A 22,808-nucleotide genomic window follows, 5' to 3' on the forward strand; every position below is an offset into this window, starting at 1 on the left:
TTGGGAGTCAAAAGGGAGGGGGCACCACCCCATAATATGTGATGCTAAGGTCATCCCATAGGCCTCTGGGCTGTAATCCATCTTGGAAAAAAGTTGCACATGCATGTTGGGGAGGGTCCTAGGGCAGGTCAGGTGTGGAAAAGGAAACCAGATAATTGGCCAAAGGTACACAAAGACCCAGAAGAACTGCCCTATATAAATGACTTAACCTCCTCTTTACTGTGCTCCTCCTCATTAGGGAGGACACCCACACCCTTTGTCTCCAGGTGTGCATCTCTGCCTTGCTTCTATCTTAACTAAACAAACTGTTTCTCTGTGTGCTCTCCCACTTGTTGTTGTGCTGTGTCTCTATTAATAAACTTTGTACCTGTTTTTACAGTTTTGCCTCCATGAGAAATGCATTTTTCACAGGGGGCAAGAGCCAAGGGGTGGTGGTTAGGATTCCTGGTTTTCATCTAGGCTACCCAGGTTCAATTCCTGGGCATGGAATTAAGATCTTGCTTCACGCCACCACTCACTGCTGCCTCTCCAAGATTAAATGGACTGTTAGATCTGAGATCTTTAGCTATCCCAAAGACGGAAAATTGTAGATTATTTTACATTTATCTCATTGTGTATGAGATTGAGCACCTTTTCAGAAGTTTAAAAAGCTAATTGTGTTTTTTTGTCAACATCCTTTCATGGCATGAACTTCTTAAAAATCACTCAGGCTGCAAATTCCTCCAAATGTTTCCTCATGAGAAGCCCTTAGACATGGACTTTCTGGGTCAGACTTTTTACTCTTTAAAAGTTGTCTTTACATGTTGCCAACTGACGCTCCCTCCACAATGCAGACCCGAACCCGTCTCGCTTCAGTCATCATTGGCTTTGGGGCTCATAGGTGGAAATGGCACCTGTACGTTCTCACAGGTGGAAGCTTGCACCTCTAGGTATGGGGGCGAGGGTACCCTGGCCTGCCAGAGTAGCCAGCTGGCCCCGCCCCGTCACCTTTCGGCCACGCCCTCGGCACCGCGGTCCCGCCCCCGGCTGTGAGGCCCCGCCCCGTGCCCCCGCTCGCCCCGCTAAGTGCCCCGCCCGCCTCGCTGAGTGCCCCGCCTCCACCCCGGAGAACGGCTCCACCCTCCCGCCTATGTAGCCCGCTCCCAAGGCTGTTCCGCCTTGCTCGCTGGCTGCATGCCCCCGCCCCTCTGCGTAACCTGGCGTCACTCGTCACGTGACGCCCGGCAGTGCCGCGAGGGGTCGGCGGTGTCTCTCGCTCCCGCTGGCACGGTCTGTGCACGGGTGATTCCCGCCGAATGAAGCGCACTGAGGCGTGATGGCGAGGGCCTAGGGGAAGGCGCAGACAGGCCTGGACGTCGCCTGTAGCTGCCTTCGGCCTCCCGGCCTCTGCGCTCTTTCCTGCGCCGTTGCTAGGCAGCCGCATCTGGGCGCGGGAGGCAGGGCGGGCTAATGCGGAAAGGTACGGGTGCCGGGGAGGGGCTGTGATTGCAGAGGGTCTGGGTGTCTGGCAGAGGGCTATGGAGCAGTACTGCATCCTGGGCCGCATTGGGGAGGGCGCGCACGGCATCGTCTTCAAGGCCAAGCACGTGGAGGTGAGCACCCAGCCCTTCCTCCTTCGGTTCCATTGAGATCTACCCGTTGTCCCGACCCACGCTTGGGCTCCTGCCTCCCCGCAGCTTTTCGTGGCGTGCTCCCGCCTCCTTTGCTCTCTTGAGTGGAGGCCGTCCAGCAACCAGCGGTGCTTTCTTCGGGCGAGTGCCCCCTAGGAGGGTGGCGTGGATGTCTCTGAGCTGCTTGCTCAGCGCTGCGCCTGCTGGCCCTGATTTCCCTCCAGCCCGGGGTGGGGGGCGCGTCCCAACCCCACGAGGGCCTCAGGCCTCGGCGTCGCATCCCCTTTTCCAGCCGGGGATGGGCCTGCAGTGTCTGCGTCCTGTCCCAAACAGACTGGAGAGATCGTTGCCCTCAAGAAGGTGGCCCTGCGGCGGCTGGAGGATGGCATCCCCAACCAGGCCCTGCGGGAGATCAAGGCCTTGCAGGAGATCGAGGACAGTCAGTATGTGAGTGGGGCTGGTGTTCTGAGGTGCTGATTCCCGCCCTCCTCCACTCACTCCCACTCTGAGGTCCTGCAGTCACTCTGTTCACTCATTTGCTTCCTCACCCCTCACTCACTCCCTTTTTTCTCCACTTGTTGTTCACCCTCATTCACTCAGTTACTTCACTCATTCATTCCCTGTCGTTCACTCGCTTGTTTCTTCGCGTACTCGTTCGCTCATTCACTAACTTATTCCTTTTTTCTCAAAACACTTGGTGATTTCTGATGATAATGATAATTGCCACCTATTGAGCTCCTGTTATGTTCTGCATGCCAGGTTAACTGCTTTATGTATATTGTCCTTCTGAGTTTCGTCCTCTGCTCCGCCAGGCACGCTCAGGCTCTCCCTATCTCAGGCCAGGGGAGGAGGCGCAGCCACCAGCTTACGGGTGCTCAGCTTGTTCCGCTTGTCTGTGGAGGCTTTGGCCCAGGTCTGATCGCAGAATCAGGACGGTTTAACACTGGGGCCTCCCATAGACTCTACCCTCTACTGGCTACTGGCAACACAGAAACCAGCCCCTACCCTGCTCTTGAGAACTGAAGTGTGGTAGGGGAGATGGACAAAGGCTACAGCGCCCATCTGGCGTGGTTTTGTGCTGTGACAGGCCTGGGAGGGGCTGTGGGCACACGAGGAGAGACACCTCACACACCCAGTTTCATTCTCTTTGTGGTATTCTCTCTTGTCCATGTCCTGAGTAGAGGATGTGCTTAACTTCCTGGGAAGTGACAAGGGTAGGTCCACCCACCTAAGGGTGGGTGATACTCTGACTTGTTTCTTATTCTCTGGAGATGTCCTTGATATATTGGGTGACACAAGCATGTTATAAAACTGTGTGTGTCATCTTGGTTTTGTATGAAAATATTTTGTATATATATACGAATACATGTCTGTGTGTGCCATGTCTCTTGTAAAGTCTGGTGGAATAGACTCCTAAGGTTGACTGTAGGTGATAGGATTTTTCTCTTGCTGTTTTTTTCATTATAATTTTGGGTATTATCTGAATGTATTTGTTTGTCCCAATCTGTAAAATGAGTGTCTACTACCCTCAACATCAGAAAAACAGCAATATGGCCATTCTTGTTTTTTGAGGAAAGTAAAAGGGCTTTGCTGACAGCTTGTGTGTGGGAGAGGTGGAGGGCCCATAGGAAGCTGGTGATACGGTCCCATGTCCTGTGCATCAGCAGGCCTGAAGAGTCTTTCTTTAAAACACTCCAGATCTTACCCTGGCCCAGGCCATCCTCACCTCTCATCAGAACAACTACAGCAGGCTCCCCTGCCCCCCCGCCCCCCCGCCACTGCCTCCACTCCACAGTCAAAAAATGTACATGAAATCATCCACTCCCTGGCTTGAAAAGCTCCAGAGGCTTCTCTTCACTCCGAAAGAACTGTCACCATCTGCTTCCACCCCGCTCCAGCCTCTTTTTTCATTCACAACTTCTTAAGTGTCTCGCCCGTGATGAGCACTGTCTAGGCTCCAGGAGTGCAGAACAGAGCGGCCTCCTTCCTGTTCTTGCCTCCGGGCCTTGTGTTTGCTGTCCCCTGGCCCAGAGCTCCTTCCCAGATGCCTTCTCTTCTTTCTTCATCAGAATCTCCATCAAAACACCCTATACGTTTGTTGTTTGGTCATTTGTCAGTCATTTGTCCCCTGAGCTCCTTCAAGTCCTTCGGGACCCACCAGCCCTCGCTCCTGTTCACTACTGTGCAGCCTGCCCTTGTGACCTCGTGGGCCCTCAGGAAGTATATGTGACATGTCTCCTGCTCTCCCAGTGCTGGGAGTTGTGATCACCTGTGTGTGTGTGTGTGTGTTTCCAGGTGATTTTCCAGTTCGTGGGCTGGGTGGGGGACCAGACACTGCCCTAAGTCGCCTTTCTTAGACCTCCTTTTCCCTGAGTGTTTACTGGAGCATTAGAGTAGGGACTCGCCTTCTCCTGGGAGAGGGAAGCAAGAGATCACCAAGCTCCCTGATTCTGAGCTCAGATCTCATGCCACCATCTCTGCCTGCCTGGTCCTCTGTTGGTGCAAGGGCTGAGGGTCCCAGAGAGAGTCTGAGCCATGTGAGTCTGGAGGCTGACGGGATGCCCCGCTTGCAGGTGGTATAGCTGAAGGCCGTGTTCCCGCATGGCGCAGGCTTCGTGCTGGCCTTCGAGTTCATGCTGTCAGATCTGGCTGAGGTGGTGCGCCACGCCCAGAGGCCGCTGACCCAGGCGCAGGTCAAGAGCTACCTGCAGATGCTGCTCAAGGGGGTCACTTTCTGCCATGCCAACAACATTGTACATCGGGTCAGTTCCAGCATGGGCTGGGGTGGGACCGGGGGGGTGGCTGGGCTGTGGGTAGGCCAGCCCTTGATGAAAGGCATGGTTAGAAAAGGGACAGAGGGGGCAGGGCCTATGGGTAGGAGGCCAGGGCTGGGGCCCTGGAGGAGGTCAGGTCTTGCGCTGACCTGGGTGCCCAGCCTGCCAAGTCCTCCTGTCCCGAGGTCCTGTGGGGGCTCTGGAGGAACTGATGCCTCTTTGGGTGCTCTCAGGACCTGAAACCAGCCAACCTGCTTATCAGTGCCTCGGGCCAGCTCAAGATAGCGGACTTTGGCCTGGCCCGGGTCTTTTCCCCAGATGGCAGCCGTCTCTACACGCACCAGGTGGCCACCAGGTAGGGAGGACCAGTTCCCAAGCAGGACCTGGCAATAGACAGGCCCCAACCCTCCTGCTGGGAAGAGATGCTTCTGGACCTTCTGTCCAAACAGTGCTCTTGGGGCTGGTGTGGGGGCCAGGATGACCTTCCGAGGCAGCTTCCTGACAGACCGGTGACCTGGCTATGACCACCTGCCCTCCTCTCACAGGTGGTACCGAGCCCCTGAGCTCCTGTATGGTGCCCGCCAGTATGATCAGGGTGTCGACCTGTGGTGAGACGCCTATGGGCTGGGCAAGGGGGAGTGTGGGTCGTTGGGTCACCTTTTCCTCCTGGGCATTGAGGTCTCTAAGCCATTTGCGGGTTTTCCTGCTGTGAGCTCTAGGTTGCCATGGGGGTGTCTCCCCTGGTTAGAGTATCTCTGAGGAGTTTGGGATCAGTGTTCCTCCCCATGACAGTTTTGAGCTGGGAGGGGTCAAGTGGGATCAGAGTGGTTGTCCCAGTAGGAAGCTTCTGGGCTGAGGTCGGGGAGGTGGTCCGAGGCATGGGGCGTCTAAGCTGCTATGCAGGGGGTGATATCCCAGGATGCAATGTTCCTGAGCTATCTAGAGGCCTGGGTCCCTGGATATGAAGGCCCTGAACCTTTATTTGGGGTAGGATGGTTTGTATATGCCTAAGAGTTTGAGATTTGGGGGCCGTTTTGGAGTCTGCCCCAGAATGGGAGGAGGTGGCAGTGTGTCCCAGAATGTGAGGCTCTGAGAAGTCTCAGAACGGTTGAGGGGTTGATGTGTGTTCCAGAGTTGAGGCCTGAGAGCTGTTTAGACAGGGGGATATGCTCTGTGTTCTAGGCTTGAAGTCTTTGACTGTTTGGGGATCTGTATCCTTAGCTATGAAGCCTGAAGGCTACTTTGTGGGTATCTTGAGCACAGTGTGAGGTGTGGGTGCTGGTGTGGGGAGATCTGTTTCCATGGTGTGAGATCTCTGAGTTGTTTGGGTTCTGTATCTGCAGGGCTGTGGGCTGCATCCTGGGGGAGCTGTTGAACGGGTCCCCCCTTTTCCCAGGGGAGAATGACATTGAACAGCTTTGCTGTGTGCTTCGAATCTTGGGCACCCCCAGTCCTCAAGTCTGGCCGGTTTGCAGGGGCCTACAGTGGGAAGGGGTGGGGGCGGGTGGCTTCTATTACCCCAATAGCTAGTGACTCCCCTGCCCCGCACCTTCTCTCTCGTGGCCCCATGCCTCCTTGACTTGCCGGACCTCGGTCCTGGCCCAGCGTGGGGTCTCCTCCTCCCCTGCCCTGCTGGAGGTGCGAGGGCCAGGGCCCAAGCTCTATCCCTTCCCACCCGTCCCCAGCACACACGCATCCAAACCGAGCTGGGCATGGAGCAGGCGCCTGAGATGTAGAGGAAGCACTGAAGGACTGAGTGAGCACGTGATGTCATGAGTGACATGTGAGCAGGGGTGCATGGATGGGGGAGTGATGAGTGAATGGGAGCAGGTAGGTGACAGGGAGCGAGAACTGACACCTTAAGGGGGCTGGCGGGGTGGGTGCCGGCCCTGATGGACCCCCTTCTCCTCCAGGAGATCAAGGACCTGCCTGACTACAACAAGATCTCCTTCAAGGAGCAGGCTCCCGTGCCCCTGGAGGAGGTGCTGCCCGATGCCTCTCCCCAGGCCTTGGACCTGCTGGGGCATTTCCTCCTCTACCCTCCACGCCAGCGCATTGCAGCCTCCCAGGTAGGGTGACACCCGTTGCCCTGACCCTCCTCGTCCGTGTCCTTTTGACCAGGCAGGTTGAGATTCTCAGAACCTGTGATGGGCTGGGACCAGAACCCCTGGAGCCAGGGTTAGGAGGGTGCAGGGCAGGTGTGCCTCTCCTGAGTGGACCCTAGAGCGGACCCTAGAGGGCAGGTGGCCAGGGGTGGCCCATTAGAAGGGCATGCACACGTCGCAGAAGAGCGAGTCTTGGGTTATTGGTGACTCACTTCTTCGTCCCTTCATTCCTTCAACAAGAATTTACTAGCATCTGGCACGTGCTGAGCATTGTCCTGGACCCTGATCCAGAGTGAACAGACGTGGCTTGTGCCTGTGGGGTCTCCACCCTGTGGTGAGGCAGGGCCGTCAGTCTGTGGGAGCCGAGGGGAGGGATGTTGGGACTGACTTTGGGGTCATGCAAGGCTTCCTGGAGAAGGGCAGGTTTAAGCATGGGGAGCTGTTTTCCCAAGAGAAATGATGAGCAGAGGCCTGGAGAGGAGGACCCAGGAGGGGTGGGTCGTGGCTAGAAGGCAGGAGAGGAGGGGAGGACCATGGGCTGATGGCTGATGGTGTGAGGGCCTCTGTCAGGTGTATCTGTCCATCTGGCCTCATGGCAGCCTCCCCTCCCTGCCCTCGGCACTACAGTGTGTGTTTACACATGCCCCTGGCGAGTTCCCATGTCAGCAGCACCTTCAGAGTGTACTGAGGCCAACTGACCACCTCTCAGCCCCCTGCTGCTGCCCCCATTCTAAGCGCCCCCCCCAATTGCCTCCCAGAATCTGCTTCTCCTGCCCATTTAGTCTTTCCTCCACGTGGCAAAGAGAGGGACCTTGTCCAGGTAGGCTGTCGCATCCTCGCCTGCAGGGCCCTCCTGGGGCTCCCTCAGAGGAGAAGCCAGGTCCTAGTGGCCCACAGCCATCACACATTTGGGGCCATCACCTCTGTGACTCTGCCAGCTCCCATTCCCCTTGCTCACTCCCCTCGGGCCCCAGGGCTTCTCCATGTCCTGGGGGTCTGTGCATTTCTGTCCCTAGGCCTCACTCATTCACCTTTCAGGTCTCTGCTTGAGCGCCACCTCCCAGGGGCCTCCCTTCACCATTCTTCAGGCCTGCAGCCCCTCCAGTATTCCTCATCCCCCCCTCATACTTTCTCTTTCCCACATCACTAATCATTTGATGCACTGTTTGTCTTACTTCTTTATCGTGTTTATTACACCCACCCCTCACTATGTGGAAAACTTGAAGGCAGAGCTCTTTGTTCTGTTTACTGCTGCATCTCCTGTCTCTGGAGCAGTGCTCAAACAGTGAGCGCTCCGAGGTGTTGGAGTCACCTGAACGATGAGCAGATGAAGGAAAAATTCTCTCCAGGGCAATGTTCACATCTCCTCCTCGGAGGGAAGTGGCTGAAGCTGGGACGGGGAAGTGACCAGTTTCCTTTTGCTGCCCCTTGCTTGCTACCCTCAGGCCTTCCTGCACCAGTACTTCTTCACAGCTCCCCTGCCTGCCCACCCCTCGGAGCTGCCGATTCCTCAGCACCCAGGGGGACCTGCCCTCAAGGCCCCCCCAGGACCCCCCCCACGTCCATGACCTCCACGTGGACCGGCCTCTCGAGGAGTCGCTGTTGAACCCGGAGCTGATTCGGCCCTTCATCCTGGACGCTGAGACGTTGGGCCAGGCCCCACAGGCGTGTCCCCCCCTTCCCTCCCCAGGACAAGCCAGGCCTCTTGTTCTTCTGCTCCGGCCTGATTCGACCACAGTGGTCCTGCTCCTGGCCAGGCCATCCAGCCTCAGCAGAGGGGACCCTCAGCCTGTGCTGTCAGCCTCCCGTCTGTTGCTGGTAACAGATCCATCAGAAGGAGGCGGTGAGTTCCGCTGCCATGCCTGCCATGGGGCTGGTTCTCTAGTTGCTGCCTTCCTGGTCAGGGGCAGTCCTGGTGGAGCCGTTTGGGGGAGCGCTGAGTGTAGGATGTCCTCATGTCGGAAATCCAAGTGGGAAGGAAAGTTTGGTTTGATTTTGTTCTCAGAGACATTAAACACTAGTTCACTTTTGAGATTTATTATAAAAACGCCCGGTAGTTCTACGTGATGTATGCCCCTCTTCCTTTCCAGTTGAGGGAAGTGGCTGAGGTAGCATCATCCCCTGGCCCTTGCTTCTCTGTGGTCACTGGGAAAGTGGCCCCATTCATGGCGACTTTAGTCTTGGGAGATTGCTAGGTGCTTCATGTGACAGAGCTCCCTTTTGGAGGTGAGTTGGCAGAAATCAGGACCCAGGAATGGCTCAAGTTGGGGACCCAATAAGTGACCCTCCACACCTTAAGCTGGTTTACCAACATCACCCTCAGGATACGGGTGAGCCTGGACCACATGGGCCTCCTCTTTACTCAGAGATACTGGGCAATAAGAAGACAGACATTCCTGGAACTCATTTGTTAATTCAGTAAATCCCAATACAATCTGAACTGGCTCTTGTTTTTCTTATTAAATAATTTGGTAAGCCAATTCTAAAATATATGCGGAAATGAAAGGGTTAAGAGGAGGCAGAAGCAGAAGAAAAGGCAAAAAATGATGAAAGGACTTACCCTATCAGATACCAAGACTATCATAGGGCTGTAATAAATAAGCAATGTGGTATTGGTTCACAGATAGATAAAAAGAGATAAGTCAGAGAAACTTATTCTTAGCAATCTTGTATTCTTAAAATATTCATTTTGTGCTCATGTGGCTAAAATTCTGTAAGCACTGCAGTCACAGAGGTGACTAACAGTGCCACAGTCACTGCTCTCCAAGCTCCTAGAGGGCACAGCACAGTAAACTCTAGTTGTTGCTTTCAGGGAAGAGTCTGAGTGTCCCATATGTCTTTAAAGATGTTTTAAGGATCTGGCCTCTGCCTGTTTGTCCAGCCACATCTGTAGACTCTAAGCTTCAGTCTAGCTCAATTTCTGGTGTCTCTCACCTTCTTATGAACGCAAGTCTGTACCCAAACCCTGACCACTGACCCTCAGCCAGTTCCACTCACAAAGACTCTTAACGCTTACTCCACCCTGACATTGACCCTCACCTTTACCTTAAACCTTACACTTAACCTGACCCTATCACCCTGACCCTGACATATACACTGACTCTCACCCTCACTCAATTCTTTGCCAGCCCCTTCCCCACCCATGCCTGGCTTTGATCTTGGCATTGACTCTGACCCTCACCCAAACTCTGACCCCGTTTGACCTAGAACTAAACCTTGTCCATGAACTTGGCTCTCATCTTAACCTTAACCCTGAGTCTCTAATTGACATTCCTCTTACCTTGATGCTCATTATGATCCTGATCCTGACCATTAACATGTCCCTGACACTTGCCCTGAGCTTGACTTATCTTTGACAATGACAGCTTCTCTCACACTGATTGTGAATACTGTGATAAATGAGATACTCACCACCTTCAATCTGATTCTGACCCTCAACTTCACTCTGCCCCTAGACTGAATCCTCACCTTGACAAGGACCATCATACTGACACACCCTGCCCTTGAACTTGCGCCTTGATGCTGAACTACACTGTACACTCAAGCTGAAACTAGTCTGCACACCAAGCCTGACCATGATCCTGATCCTGACCCTCATCTTGACCTAGACCTCAACTTCATCCTGACCTGGGTCCTCATCCTAATGCTGAGCCTCACACAGAACATGGACTCACACTTGGCTGTCACCATTGACACCCTAATCCCATCATGACCTTGAACCTAATCTAGACCCTGACCCTGAATTGAATTTCACACGGACACTGACTTTCATTATTATGATGACTCGTCCTCAGCCTGATCGTCACCTTCATCTTGACCCATCCTCACTTTGAAACTTAACCTTGAACTTGATTTTGACTATAAACCAAACTCTGACCCTCTGTGGTAAGCAGAATAATGTCCCCCCCCCCCACCAAAGATGCCCATGTCCTAACCTATGAATACATTGCCTTACACACAAAAGGGACTTTGCAAATGTGATTAAAGCATACAGACTTTGAGATGGAAAGAGTGTCCTGGATTATGCAGATTGGGCCAATGTAATGGGGGTTGGGGGGAGGGAGAGTTGGAGGAGGAGGACTTAATTCCTTCCAGCAGCAATAGAAAAGGGACCCACCTTGACTTTTAATTGACCTTGACCTTCACAATGACCATCATGCTCACCCTGACCCTGACACTACCTCACATTGATCTTGACCCTGAACCTGACACTGACTCTAATCCTGAACATCAACCTCACCCTCACCTTGACCCTGAATCCTACACGGAACTGGACATCCACTGTCAACTTGAATCCAACTTTCAATCTTACTTTCACCCTGACAATAACCATCATCCTAATCCTGACATTCATCCTCTCACTGATCCTCTCTAATGGAGCCTCAACTTGATCCTAACCTTGGCTCTCACACTGATCTTGAACTTGATCTTGAACCTAACCCTGGATCTAAAATTTCCCTCATAGTGATCTTGTCCTTGAACCTGATTCTGACACCATGACCCTGACCATTGTCTTATCTTGATCCTTAACCTGACATAGAATTTTACCTTGAACTGGACACTCACCCTCACGCTGATTCTGATCTTCATCACTCTGTCTCTGATCTTACCCTCATCCTGACTGTGACCCTGGCTGCTCTGACATTGAGCTTGATCATGACCTTCACCCTTACACTAACTCTGATCTGATCTTGGCCAGGGCCACGACCAAAACCAGGGTGAGGTCCAGGGTTGGGGCTAAGGCTAGGTAGGGTGAGAGCCCGGGCAGGGGCCCTGATGAGGGAAGTACCAGGTTAGAGCCAGGGCTTGGGCAAGGGCCAGTGCCAGTGTAAGAGGGAGGCTGAGGGTCATTCTGAAGGTGATTGTGAAGGCCAGGGTCAGGGCTAGGGCAAAGCTCAGGATGAAGGTGTGTATTAGGGTGAGTCAGGGTCAGGTGAGGGTAGGGACAGGAGTATGGTAGATGTCAGATGCTAATGAAATCAAGGGTGATGATTAGGGCGAGGTTGAGGAAGAGGGTCAAGGTCTGGATAAGGGCCAGCACCAGGGCAAGGGCTCGGGAGGTGCTGGGTTCAGGGGCACCACAGGGTCCCGCGTGAGGGTCAGGGCGAAGGTCAGAACGAGGATGAATGTCAGTATAAGGGGGTGGGCGAGGGTCTCAGCGAATGTCAGGACAAGGGTTAGAAGCCAGTCTAAGGCCAAGTAGAAGCAGGGCCGGTGAGCGGATTAGTAGAAGTGGGTGTTCCGAACGGAAGCGCGGAGGCTGGGCGAGGATGAAGCGAGCGGGCGGGGCTCGGCCTGCGGGGGCGGAAGCGCAGCGAAGGCGTAGCCCGACCCAGGCAACCACGGGGGCTGGCGCCGTGGAGCCGCAGATGGGTTTGCCCGAGCTGCTGCACGTCTTCTCCTTCTTGGAGGCCCGAGACATGCTCTGCGTCGCCCAGGTGGATAAGGTAGCGCGTCCTGTCCCAGGCGGGAGGCAGGGCTGGGCTCCTGGTCACTGGCGTGTCCATGGTCGGCCCGTCCCCTCGGAGCCTCCGTTTCCCAAATCTGGGAGGGGGCGTCGGACGGCCCTGAATCCGCGATCTGCAGAGGACGCTCTTGGCCCCCGGGGTGGCGACCTCGGCGACCTATGAAGGGGTTGCTCTGAAAACCTCTTATCCCTCTGTTCCTCCGTCTGTCGGTGTGTCCAGAGCCCCCTGCGCGGTTGGCTTGCACTGGGCACCTGTGAACAGGGTTCACCCCTAAGATTGGCCTAGGGATCCCACCTCTTCTGGAATATTCTGGAATTTCCCTTCTGGGGCCTGCCTGGAAAGCCGTGCCCTCCCTGTGAGTGGCACCTCCTCCTGCGGGCTCCGCCTGTCCCTTCCCAGCCAGTCGAACTCCTGTACTGGCTGTGCTCCCTAAGTGCCTGTTTAGTGCGTTAGTCTGATCTGCGCTTCTGCCCCTGTTGTGCTCCGAGCTCTTCCTCCTCTGTGCTCTTACTCAGCACAACTGTGACTAAATGATCACATACTGTGCTTGTTAAATGTTTGCTTCCCCCCCACCCCCGCTAGACTCATTCTTTTGTCTCTTGCATCACTGTGTGTATAACCACTGTATGATCACTGTGTGTATACACTCAGCGTATGGCTTGATATTTAGTGTACTCTAAGTAAATGTTTGTTGAGTAAATGAATTTCTTTACTTTTAAAATACATTATTATATCATTTGACAAAAAGATTAATAAACAGACCCTTACCTGAATTGTGTAATTATAACTTAAATGTATCAAGTAAAATACTGGGTTGTTATCCCCATTTTTACCAACCAATAGGGAAAGTGAGTATCGTGCCGAGAGTGCATTGGCTGAGGTCACCCAGGTAGTCTCCCAGCAGATTTTGAAAGGGAGGTGCCTTTTACCCTTTGATAGCAGCAACTTCTCCAGGTTCTGGTTTCCCTGTTAGGTAAAATGAGGTCAATAAACCCTGCCTCACAGTGTCATCATGAAGATCAGCATCTAACAGAGGCATTCTCCAAGGTGGGTAACACCCATTTTGCAGGTTATATTACATATTATAATTTTATGTTAGGGAAGTAAGAACATCTCAGTTGGGTTTTGAACTGGGAACTATAGAAAAAAAGAATGCGGAAATCTTCTTACCTGGTTTGATTATTGCAAAATATCAACTTTACATTCCTACTAGCCAAAAAGATTTCTTAAGGACTGAGAAACTTTGATCTCGGGTGAGTGAGGGCTGTGGAAGTAGGAACCTGGGCTCAGACAGGGTGGTTGTTATTTCTGCCAGGGCCTGGAAAGCCACGTATCTGGCTGGGACCCTCAGTAGGTCTGGGCCACAGAAAGGTCCAGAGTGGTTTCTACTGAAGCTGTATAGGCTCCAGAACCCAGGGTGGCCCAGCTGGAGAGGCCAAGAAGTTCCAGGATGCAGGTGTGGGCCTGAGGGAGGGGGAGGCAGGGTACTGTGATCCCTTCCCAGGGCCACCTGAGCCTCTTCCAGATACTTCTGCAGAGAGCAGCCTGTGTGCCCTCCCCAGGTAGCAGTTCTGTTCCTCCACCTTGGCATCTCTGGGACATCCCTTTAGCCAGAGCCTTAATTTACTCCATTGCAGCAGCCTTCTTATGGGTCTTGCTGCTCTGCCCTCGTTTCCAGTCTTTCCTTCTCTCTCTCTCTTTTTTATTCAGTTGGCCCTACCACGTGGCTTACAGGATCTTAGTTCCCCAACCAGGGATCCAACCCGTGCCCCCTACAGTGGAAGCTCAGAGTCTTTTTTTTTTTTTTTTAATATTTATTTATTTATTTTGCTGCATCGGGTCTTAGTTGCGGCACATGGGATCTTTGTTGTGGCACGTGGGATCTTTCGTTGCAGTGCACGGGCTCTCTAGTTGTGGCGCATGGGCTCTAGAGCGTGCATGGGCTTAGTTGCCCCAGCATGTGGGATCTTAGTTCCTCGACCAGGTATCCAACCCATGCCCCCTGCATTGGAAGGCGGATTCTTAACCATTGGACCACCAGGGAAGTCTCCAAGTCCTTCCTTCTCATAGCAGCCTAAAACACAGTTTGACTTGCCACTCTTCCATTCACAGTTCTCAAGTGACTTCTCACTGTTTTTGCCCTTCTGACTTCCAAGAGTTGGTCTAAGCCTGTCTCCAGCTCCTTTCTCTATGTTCTGATTAAGGCAACTTACTCATCATCTTTTTCATACTTCTGAATCTTTGCCCAAGCGGATCTTTCTCTCCCTGAAATGCTTCAGCCGTTTTCTTAGAGGATAACTACTCATCCTTCAGGAGTTGATCAGTAGTTACTTCTGAACCCCTTGGCTCCAACTGAGTTGGTCATTCTCTCCTTTGTCATTCATTATTTGGTGTGTTTTATTTGATGGTCTGAATTTGTCTCTAACTCCCCAGGGTGAGTGTTCTTGAGTGCAAGCACTGGGTCTCATTTAGCTCTCTGTCCCCTCCACAGGGCCTGGCAGGCTAGGCACTAATTGCATGTTGACTGACCAGCTACTCTTCTGGGTCTGGAATGAGGCTTCAAGGACCAAGGAACTGTGGAGGTGAGTGGAGGAAGAGCCAGGCCTGCTCAGGAGAGTATCCCTCAAAGGAGAGAGGGGTGTACTTTTCAGCACTCACTGCGTTTCTGTTAAGTAGACAAGAAGGGACAATCCACAGCCCTTACCAGCAGGAGACTCCTCCCTAGTTGGGGGTGTGAGACTTTTTTTATAGTATATTGAAATATAAGCGATTCTGTTAATCAAGTGGAGGTTGATGTAGGTGGGGGTACCAAACTCAGGGGCAGAAATGTACAGCAAATTGAACGCAGCTGGCTGATAGACAAATCAATAGACAAATAAACCACTTTTATTTGATTTCAACTTTGGTGTAACAACATAGTTATATAAGCATGTTTGATATTAGAACTTAAATAAAATTCAAAAAATTAAAAGTAGAAAATAAAAAATATTTTAATCATTAAATTATTAAATTTTTCTTTTCTGTTCATTCCTCCTTTGGAACCTGACATCTTTTCTTTTGTCCCAAGAGGTAAGTGTCAGATCTTCTGCCTCTTGCAGAATATAGGACAGACTATATAGCCTTGACTATCAACTAGGAGCTATATTTAGTTTTAGTCTATCCTGATGGAAAACAACTGTTCACATGAAGTTTCCTCCAAACATGGAGGGAATCTTTGCTTGATGGTTTTTATTTTTAGAATAACTGTGAATTGATATATTTGAGAATTGTGGAATGCCAATCTTGCCATATTTATTTTTCAGTATCATACAGCACTGTTCTGTTTGTTGCTTTTTATTCATTTTTTTAATTGCTAATAATATTAATTAGAAAAATGATGTTAATCTCTAGTCAATTTTGAAGTAAGGGAACTTTTATTGGATTTCAGTCTTTATCTCTACAATTTGGGGGATGTACTCTAGATAGAACATTCAATTCTGGAAATTGATTTCTCTGTAGATAAGTGAACAAGAGAATGTCTTGCCAAATGTGATTCTCAAAGACATTGTGTCACTAGAAATAAATGAGTTGACTCATAGATTGGTGTAACTATTTGTGGAAGCCCTTGGAGGGCAGTTCTCACAGTTGGAATGGGTAGGATGCCAACCCTAAACCCTAGTCTTTGTTCTCATCTTTAAGCTGGGGTAGGATAAGCTGGGGTAGGAATTTCCCTTTGAGTAACATAAGCAATATATTTCTTTCAGCAGTTCAAAAAATCTCTTGTGCAGCTTATCACCTAACCCCCACATACATACATGTGTTACCATATTGTGTGTACCTCCAGGTTCCTCAAGCAGATTCTTCAGCTGTCTGCAAGCCAAGTCACGAATGGGTTTTCGGTTCATTACTATTTTATAGTTTTTGGTGCTAAACTCTTTTTAGCATACAGTCATTCTTTGGGATGGTATCCTTGACCTATGTTCATAAAAAAAACACTGGGTTTATGTTTCTGGAACTGGGACAACTGCAACAGCATTCCAGGAGCATCGTCACATGCACGTGTCATTTCTAATGTTGTACCTGTCATGGGTACTAGGCCCCAAAACTCTCCAGGCCCATAGGAACTCTTACGGACACAGTAAATGAACATGGTTAACCGGTCATATGTTTTTAATATGTACTCTATAATTCTAATTTAAAACACTGCAAGTTACTTCTTTAAAATGCTTCATGACCTTTTAAATTCTGCCATCTCTTTAACACACTATGTGTTAGATTTTTGGTTAAAAGGAAAATTGTAAATATTTGCTTTTGTTTAAGGTACAAATATTTTTTTTTTGTTTGTGTACAGTAGATTGTTTTGCTGTTAATTGCTATCTGAAAGGTTTTGGTGCCATGGTGTTTTTTCACTTGATACATCCTTGTATTTCAGAGGCTTGTATTTCTCATACTTTACTCATGTGCACACTTTAGCCTTGTTGACAGTCTGCCCTTTTTTTGGTCAAATCACTTGGTGTTATTTCTTCTGAATATTGGTCATGGTTCCTACTTATGGTTTGATGTATAATGGCCTTAAATATGTAGAAATAGACTTCACTTCCACAAAGAAATGTTATCCCCCCTTTTTCTTAAACCACATTATCTTCTTAGTCTAGCTTTTATTTTCACACTGTTTAGGTTGAGATATGGGTACAAGAAATTTCCCTTTCCGATTATTTCAACTAAAAGAAAATCAACAACATAAGAATGATGATGTGAGGCAGCTGATACTCAGCCTCTTAGTCCAAGAGATAAAAGGGATGGTGAAGGCCACGGTGGAGCTGAAAGCTCATTCTTTTTTTTTTTTTTTTTTTTTTCGGCTGTGCCATGCGGCTTGCAGGATCCTAGCTCCCCGACCAGGGATAGAACCCAGGCCCTCAGCAGTGAAAGCGCAGAGTCCTAACCACTGGACCACCAGGGAATTCCCTGAAAGCTCATTCTTGTCTGAAGAGTACTGTTCTGTGTGGCCCCAGATAAATTTTTCCAGGTGAGAATTTGATTTCAGTATAGTTAGGTCTTCTTCTTTTACCTAATTAGTATGTGAAATCTCTTGATTTTTAAGTATTGGCAGCTAGTTCACATAGGCCAATCCTATGCAGGCCAGACAAGGTAAACTGGATGCCCATTCTGCCTGCAGGCTGTGAGTATGCTACTTCTGGTAGAAGGAACAGGGTTTCAGTGGGTACAGGAAAACCCATATCCAACATAAGCACTGGATCCTTCACAGTGTGTTAGAAGGTCACTGGTGCCTAGTACAGAGCCTGACACATAGGTGCTCAGTGAGTGTACAGGCTTTGAATGGAGAGAAACTCTTTGTGTTGTACTTATTGGGACCATGGGTTGTGAGCTACTTATTTCCCACCCAGCCTCATTTTTCTCCTCTGTGAGATATGACTGGAGTCCTCTGATGCTCTATCAACTCTGGTGACTGTAAATTTTGAAAGCCTTTGTCCATGAGGCCTCCCTAATCCTCTCCCAGATGTTCACTCTCCTTGTGTTTTACTCCCATGGCACCATAGGCTGCCCCTTCTGAAACTTAGCAATTCTCTCCAGAATTTTAGTTTTACTTGTCCTCCTAACCACCAGCTGCGAGTACTCATAGGGCAAGGACCATGTCTCACTCACTTTGGGGTCCACAGACTAGGTGGGGATTCAGTATTCTCCATAGTGTGGATGAGCTAATGTTTTATCTTCAACAACCTTATAAGCGAGTTGCTATCATAGAATTGACAGTAGTTATTGATACATACAAGTTAAGGATGCAGACTCTTGGAAAATGGTGGATTAATGACTTCTGAAAATTTTCTCCTCCGTAAAAGCAATGAGAAAACTGGCATAAATTGTCAAAATCAACTTTTACAGAACTCTGGAAATTAACCAGAGACTTACAGTAGTCTGGGAAATGTTTATTCAAGAAAAAAATGGCTTATTCTCAGTAAGAGCAGCAAGTGTTCACTTGCCCTGTTCCCATAACAACCTTCCAGCTTTGTGTTAGCCTTGAATACCAACAGTTCACAATCACAGTGAAAGCAGGAGCCGCAGTCACTGGAAGGGTAAGAATGGGATGAGAGATTCTTCAAAGCCTTATTCCCAGAGAATTGTCATTGTTCGACCTGTCTGGTGTTTCCTGGAAGAGCTCACGTGTAAGCTGTCTTTATTTTACCTTGCTTGGTGTTCATCCAATGTGAAAAACCTTTACCTTGGGGCATTTGTCAAAACAACTAAAGAGAATTGATTAACTTTTTAATTAGTCTTTAATCAGAGTTGATGAATGATAGTTAAGGAAACAATAGGCTAACCAAAGAGTTTAAAAGGAAAAGCTGGGAATGTGATGTCCTTAGGGGTTTTGGAAAGCTCCAACACATTCCTAGGAATCTAGAAGGCCAAGTGCTTGTGCAGGGCTGTGTGCTAACTCAGGGCAGATATAAAAGCGCTCTAAACTTTTACCTCTGGTTAACCTTGAGGTTCTGTGGAAGCAGGAAGTGAAGACTAAGGCAGAGAAGTCAACTGCCTGGCTGAGTGTTGCACACATGCCCCAACCTGCACATAGAGCCTTTGGCAATGACTAGGAAACTTAGTGGTTCCAGAAATTTAGGAAATCTCTGTCCTCTCATTACTGCACATTAATTTAACTGAGCAGAGACATAAGTGGCCCTACATAACAAAGAATACAGACTTTCAGAGTTACTTCAGAAACTTTTCAGAGTTACTTCACTAAACAAACCAAAAATAATAACGGCAATAATAACAAACCGGGGGTGGGGTGGAATCAGATTTCCAGAGTTCTACATTATGTTATTTAAAATGTTCAGTTTTCAACAGAAGTTATAAGTCATGCAAAGAAATAAAGTGTCGCTAATATGCAGGAAACAAAGCAAACAATAAAGACTGTCCCCAAGGAAGCCCAGGCATCAGACCTACTAGACAAAGACTTTAAATCAACTATTTTAGTATGTGCAAAGAACTAGAGGAAACCACGTGAAAAGAACTGAAGGGAAGTATGAGAACAGTGTCTCATTTAATAGAGAATATTAATAAAGAAAAATTATAAAAAAAATAACTAAACAGAAATTATGGAGTAGGAAAGTACAATATCAAATTAAAAATTCAAGAGCAGATTTGAGCAGGCAGAAGAAAGAATCAGTAAACTGGAATATAGGTCAGTTGAGATTATCCAGTCTGAGGAATGCAATGAAGCTGAAGATGAAGAAAAATGAATAGTGCCTAAGAGACCTGTGGGACACCATCAAGCATGCAAGCAACAGATAATAGGGAGTTCCAGATGAGAGGAGAAAGAAAGTAGAAAGTATTTAAAGATATGACTGAAAACTTCCCAAATTTGATGAAAAATGTTAATTTACACATCCAGAAGCTCAGTGAGCTGCAAGTAGGATAAAGTCAAAAGAGTTCCATGTCGAGACACATTATAATCCAACTTGAAAGCCAAAGACAGAATCTTGAAAGCATCAAGAGAGAAGCAACTCATCATGTATGGGACAACCCCAATGAGAGTAATGGTTGATTTCTCATAAAAAACCATGGAGCCCAAAAAGGAGTGTGCTGATATGTTGAAGGTGTGGGAAGAAAAAGATTGTCATCAAGAATTCTATATCCTTTGCTGTGCAAAAGCTTTGAAGTTTCATTAGGTCCCATTTGTTTATTTTTGTTTTTATTTCCATTACTCTAGGAGGTGGATCAAAAAAGATCTTGCTGTGATTTATGTCAAAGAGTGTTCTTCCTATGTTTTCCTCTAAGAGTTTTATAGTGTCCGGTCTTACATTTAGGTCTCGAATCCATTTTGAGTTTATTTTTGTGTATGGTGTTAGGGAGTATTCTAATTTCCTTCTTTTACATGTAGCTGTCCAGTTTTCCTGGCAACACTTATTGAAGAGACTGTCTTTTCTCCATTGTATATCTTTGCCTCCTTTGTCATAGATTAGTTGACCATAGGTGCCTGGGTTTATCTTTGGGCTTTCTTGTTCCATTGATCTATGTTTCTGTTTTTGTGCCAATACCATATTGTCTTGATTACTGTAGCTTTGTAGTATAGTCTGAAGTCAGGGAGTCTGATTCCTCCAGCTCCGTTTTTTTTTTTTTTTTTTTTTTGCACAACAAAGGAAACCATAAACAAGACAAAAAGACAACCTTCAGAATGGGAGAAAACATTTGCAAACGAATCAACGGACAAAGGATTAATCTCCAAAATATATAAACAGCTCATTCAGCGCAATATTAAAGAAACAAACAACCCAATCGAAAAATGGGCAGAAGACCTAAATAGACATTTCTCCAAAGAAGACATACAGATGGCCAAGAAGCACATGAAAAGCTGCTCAACATCACTAATTATTAGAGAAATGCAAATCAAAACTACAATGAGGTATCACCTCACACCAGTTACAATGGGCATCATCAGAAAATCTACAAACAACAAATGCTGGAGAGGGTGTGGAGAAAAGGGAACCCTCTTGCACTGTTGGTGGGAATGTAAATTGATGCAGCCACTATGGAGAACAATATGGAGGTTCCTTAAAAAACTAAAAATAGAATTACCATATGATCCAGCAATCCCACTACTGGGCATATACCCAGAGAAAACCGTAATTCAAAAAGACACATGCACCCCAATGTTCATTGCAGCACTATTTACAATAGCCAGGTCATGGAACCAACCTAAATGCCCATCAACAGACAAATGGATAAAGAAGATGTGGTACATACATACAATGGAATATTACTCAGCCATAAAAAGGAACGAAATTGAGTCATTTGTTGAGACGTGGATGGATCTACAGACTGTCATATAGAGTGAAGTAAGTCAGAAAGAGAAAAACAAATATCGTATATTAACGCATGTATGTGGAACCTAGAAAAATGGTACAGATGAACTGGTTTGCAGGGCAGAAGTTGAGACACAGATGTAGAGAACAAACGTGTGGACACCAAGGGGGGAAAACCGCGGTGGGGTGGGGATGGTGGTGTGCTGAATTGGGCGATTGGGATTGACATGTATACACTGATGTGTATAAAATTGATGACTGATTATAAATAAATAAACAAATAAATAAATAAATAATTCTATATCTAGCAAAATGAAGGAGAAAATTAAGACATTCCCAGATTAACAAAAGCTCTGAGAATTTGTTGCTAGTAGACTTGCCCTACAAAAAATACTAAAGAGAGTCTTTCAGATTGATATGAAAGGACATTAGACAGGAACTTGAATCCACGTGAAGAAGTAGCACCAGTAAAGTAACCATATGGGTGTATATAAAAGGCAACATAAATGAATTCTTTTGTTTGTAACTCCTTTTTTCCTATGTGATTTAAAGGACAACTGCATAAAACAATAATTGTGACTCTCCATTGGGTACATAATGTATGAAGATGTAATCTGTATGACAATAACAGCATGAATGAGAGGGGCATAAAATGGAGCTACACAGGAGCTAAGTTTTTTGATACTATTAAGTTGATATTAATCAAAACTAGATTGTCATAAATTAAGATTTTTATCCAGTAATCCCCAAGGCAACCACTAAGAACTAAAAGAATATACAGTTGAAGAAATGACAAGGCAATAGGACACAAGAAAATACTTAATACAAAAGAAGGCAGTAATAGAGGAATAGAAGGAAAAATGCATAGAAATAAGCAAAATGACATGTAAATCCTATCTTATCAGTAGTTGTATTAAATATATATGGATTAAACACTCCAATGAAAAGGCAGAGATTGGCAGAAGGGATTAAAAATATCCAAGTATATGCTGTCTACAATAGACACACTTTAGATTCAAAGATACAGGTTGAAAATAATAGAATGGAAACATATACCATGCAAACAGCAACCAAGAGAGAGCTAGAATGACTATGCTAATATCAGACAAAACAGACTTTAAGACAAAAAGTGTTACTAGGGACAAAGAAGGATATTTTATAATAATAAACAGATCAATCCATCAAGAAGATCTAAAAATTATAAATGTAAATGGACCTAATAACAAAGCAACAAAATGCATGAAGGGCTGACAAAATTGAAGGGAGAAATAGTTCAACAATAGTTGGCGGCTTCAAAAAAATGCAGACTCTTGAGTTCCAGTTGCATGACCAAGGCTGCATGACCCTGGGTTAGTTGTTTAACCTCTCTCTCATGTCTAAAATGGAGATGAGGACCTACCTTATGGGGTTGTTATATAGATTGACTGGAAACACGAAAAGCACCTATTCCCGACATGTGGTGAGCACTCGTTCAGTGTCATATCATTATCCCCATTTAACAGTGGAGGAAACTGAGGCCTACATAGGCAAAGTGAGTTGTCCAAGCTAGTAGATCGTGAAGCTGGGAATCAAAGCTAGGCCTATTGATGCCAAAACACCTTCTAATGACTCCTTTTCTGCCTGGGACTGTGGGTCTTTGTTTCAGGCAGCTGTGTCTGAGACGCTGGTCCTCCTGTAAAGCCTCCCAGACGACCCTGGGCACACAGACATGGAAACAGTACTATCTCTGCTGATCCGAGCTGGAGTTCCGAATGGAATCTGGGTGGCCAGAGAAGGACTTTATCTGCAAAGCCATTGCTGGGCACAAAGGTACGGGGTGGGGAAGGTGGTAACTCTGTGCATTCCCACTCTTTCCCTGGTCAGATCTCTAGGGATTTGGTTTTTCAGCCAATTAGTTGGAAAATGCCACATAATGAGGACATACCCTGCTATGTTCTATACCTGTGTTATCATTTGATCCTCACAGAGATCATTACATCTATTTCAGAGTAGAAAGAAACAGAAACGAAGAGATAAGGATGTTGTAACTGTTGTTCACAGTAACATGGCTGGT

General features: G+C 47.9%; 2 protein-coding genes across 2 annotated transcripts in view; both read left to right on the forward strand.

Annotated features, from left to right (window-relative positions):
- The window catches only part of LOC309634364 (uncharacterized protein), a 108,901-nt gene that overhangs the window by 59,488 nt on the left and 26,605 nt on the right, over window positions 1-22,808 (forward strand). Inside the window, exons 3-5 of the mRNA XM_082404318.1 lie at window positions 14,449-14,539; window positions 16,816-16,962; window positions 22,401-22,564. Of these exons, the coding sequence (XP_082260444.1) occupies window positions 14,449-14,539; window positions 16,816-16,962; window positions 22,401-22,488 (326 nt within the window). The 3' untranslated portion in view covers window positions 22,489-22,564. The remainder of the gene's footprint in view (window positions 1-14,448; window positions 14,540-16,815; window positions 16,963-22,400; window positions 22,565-22,808) is intronic.
- On the forward strand, window positions 1,141-8,166 carry LOC309633780 (cyclin-dependent kinase 20-like). Its single transcript, XM_082403039.1, has 8 exons — window positions 1,141-1,592; window positions 1,944-2,057; window positions 4,193-4,372; window positions 4,618-4,739; window positions 4,930-4,992; window positions 5,728-5,851; window positions 6,298-6,453; window positions 7,935-8,166. The coding sequence occupies exons 1-8, from the start codon at window positions 1,518-1,520 to the stop codon at window positions 8,055-8,057; spliced, it is 957 nt and encodes a 318-aa protein (XP_082259165.1). The 5' UTR covers window positions 1,141-1,517; the 3' UTR covers window positions 8,058-8,166.

Source organism: Balaenoptera borealis (assembly GCF_965194805.1).
Source record: "Balaenoptera borealis genome assembly, chromosome: 8".
Classification (NCBI taxonomy): Eukaryota; Metazoa; Chordata; class Mammalia; order Artiodactyla; family Balaenopteridae; genus Balaenoptera; species Balaenoptera borealis.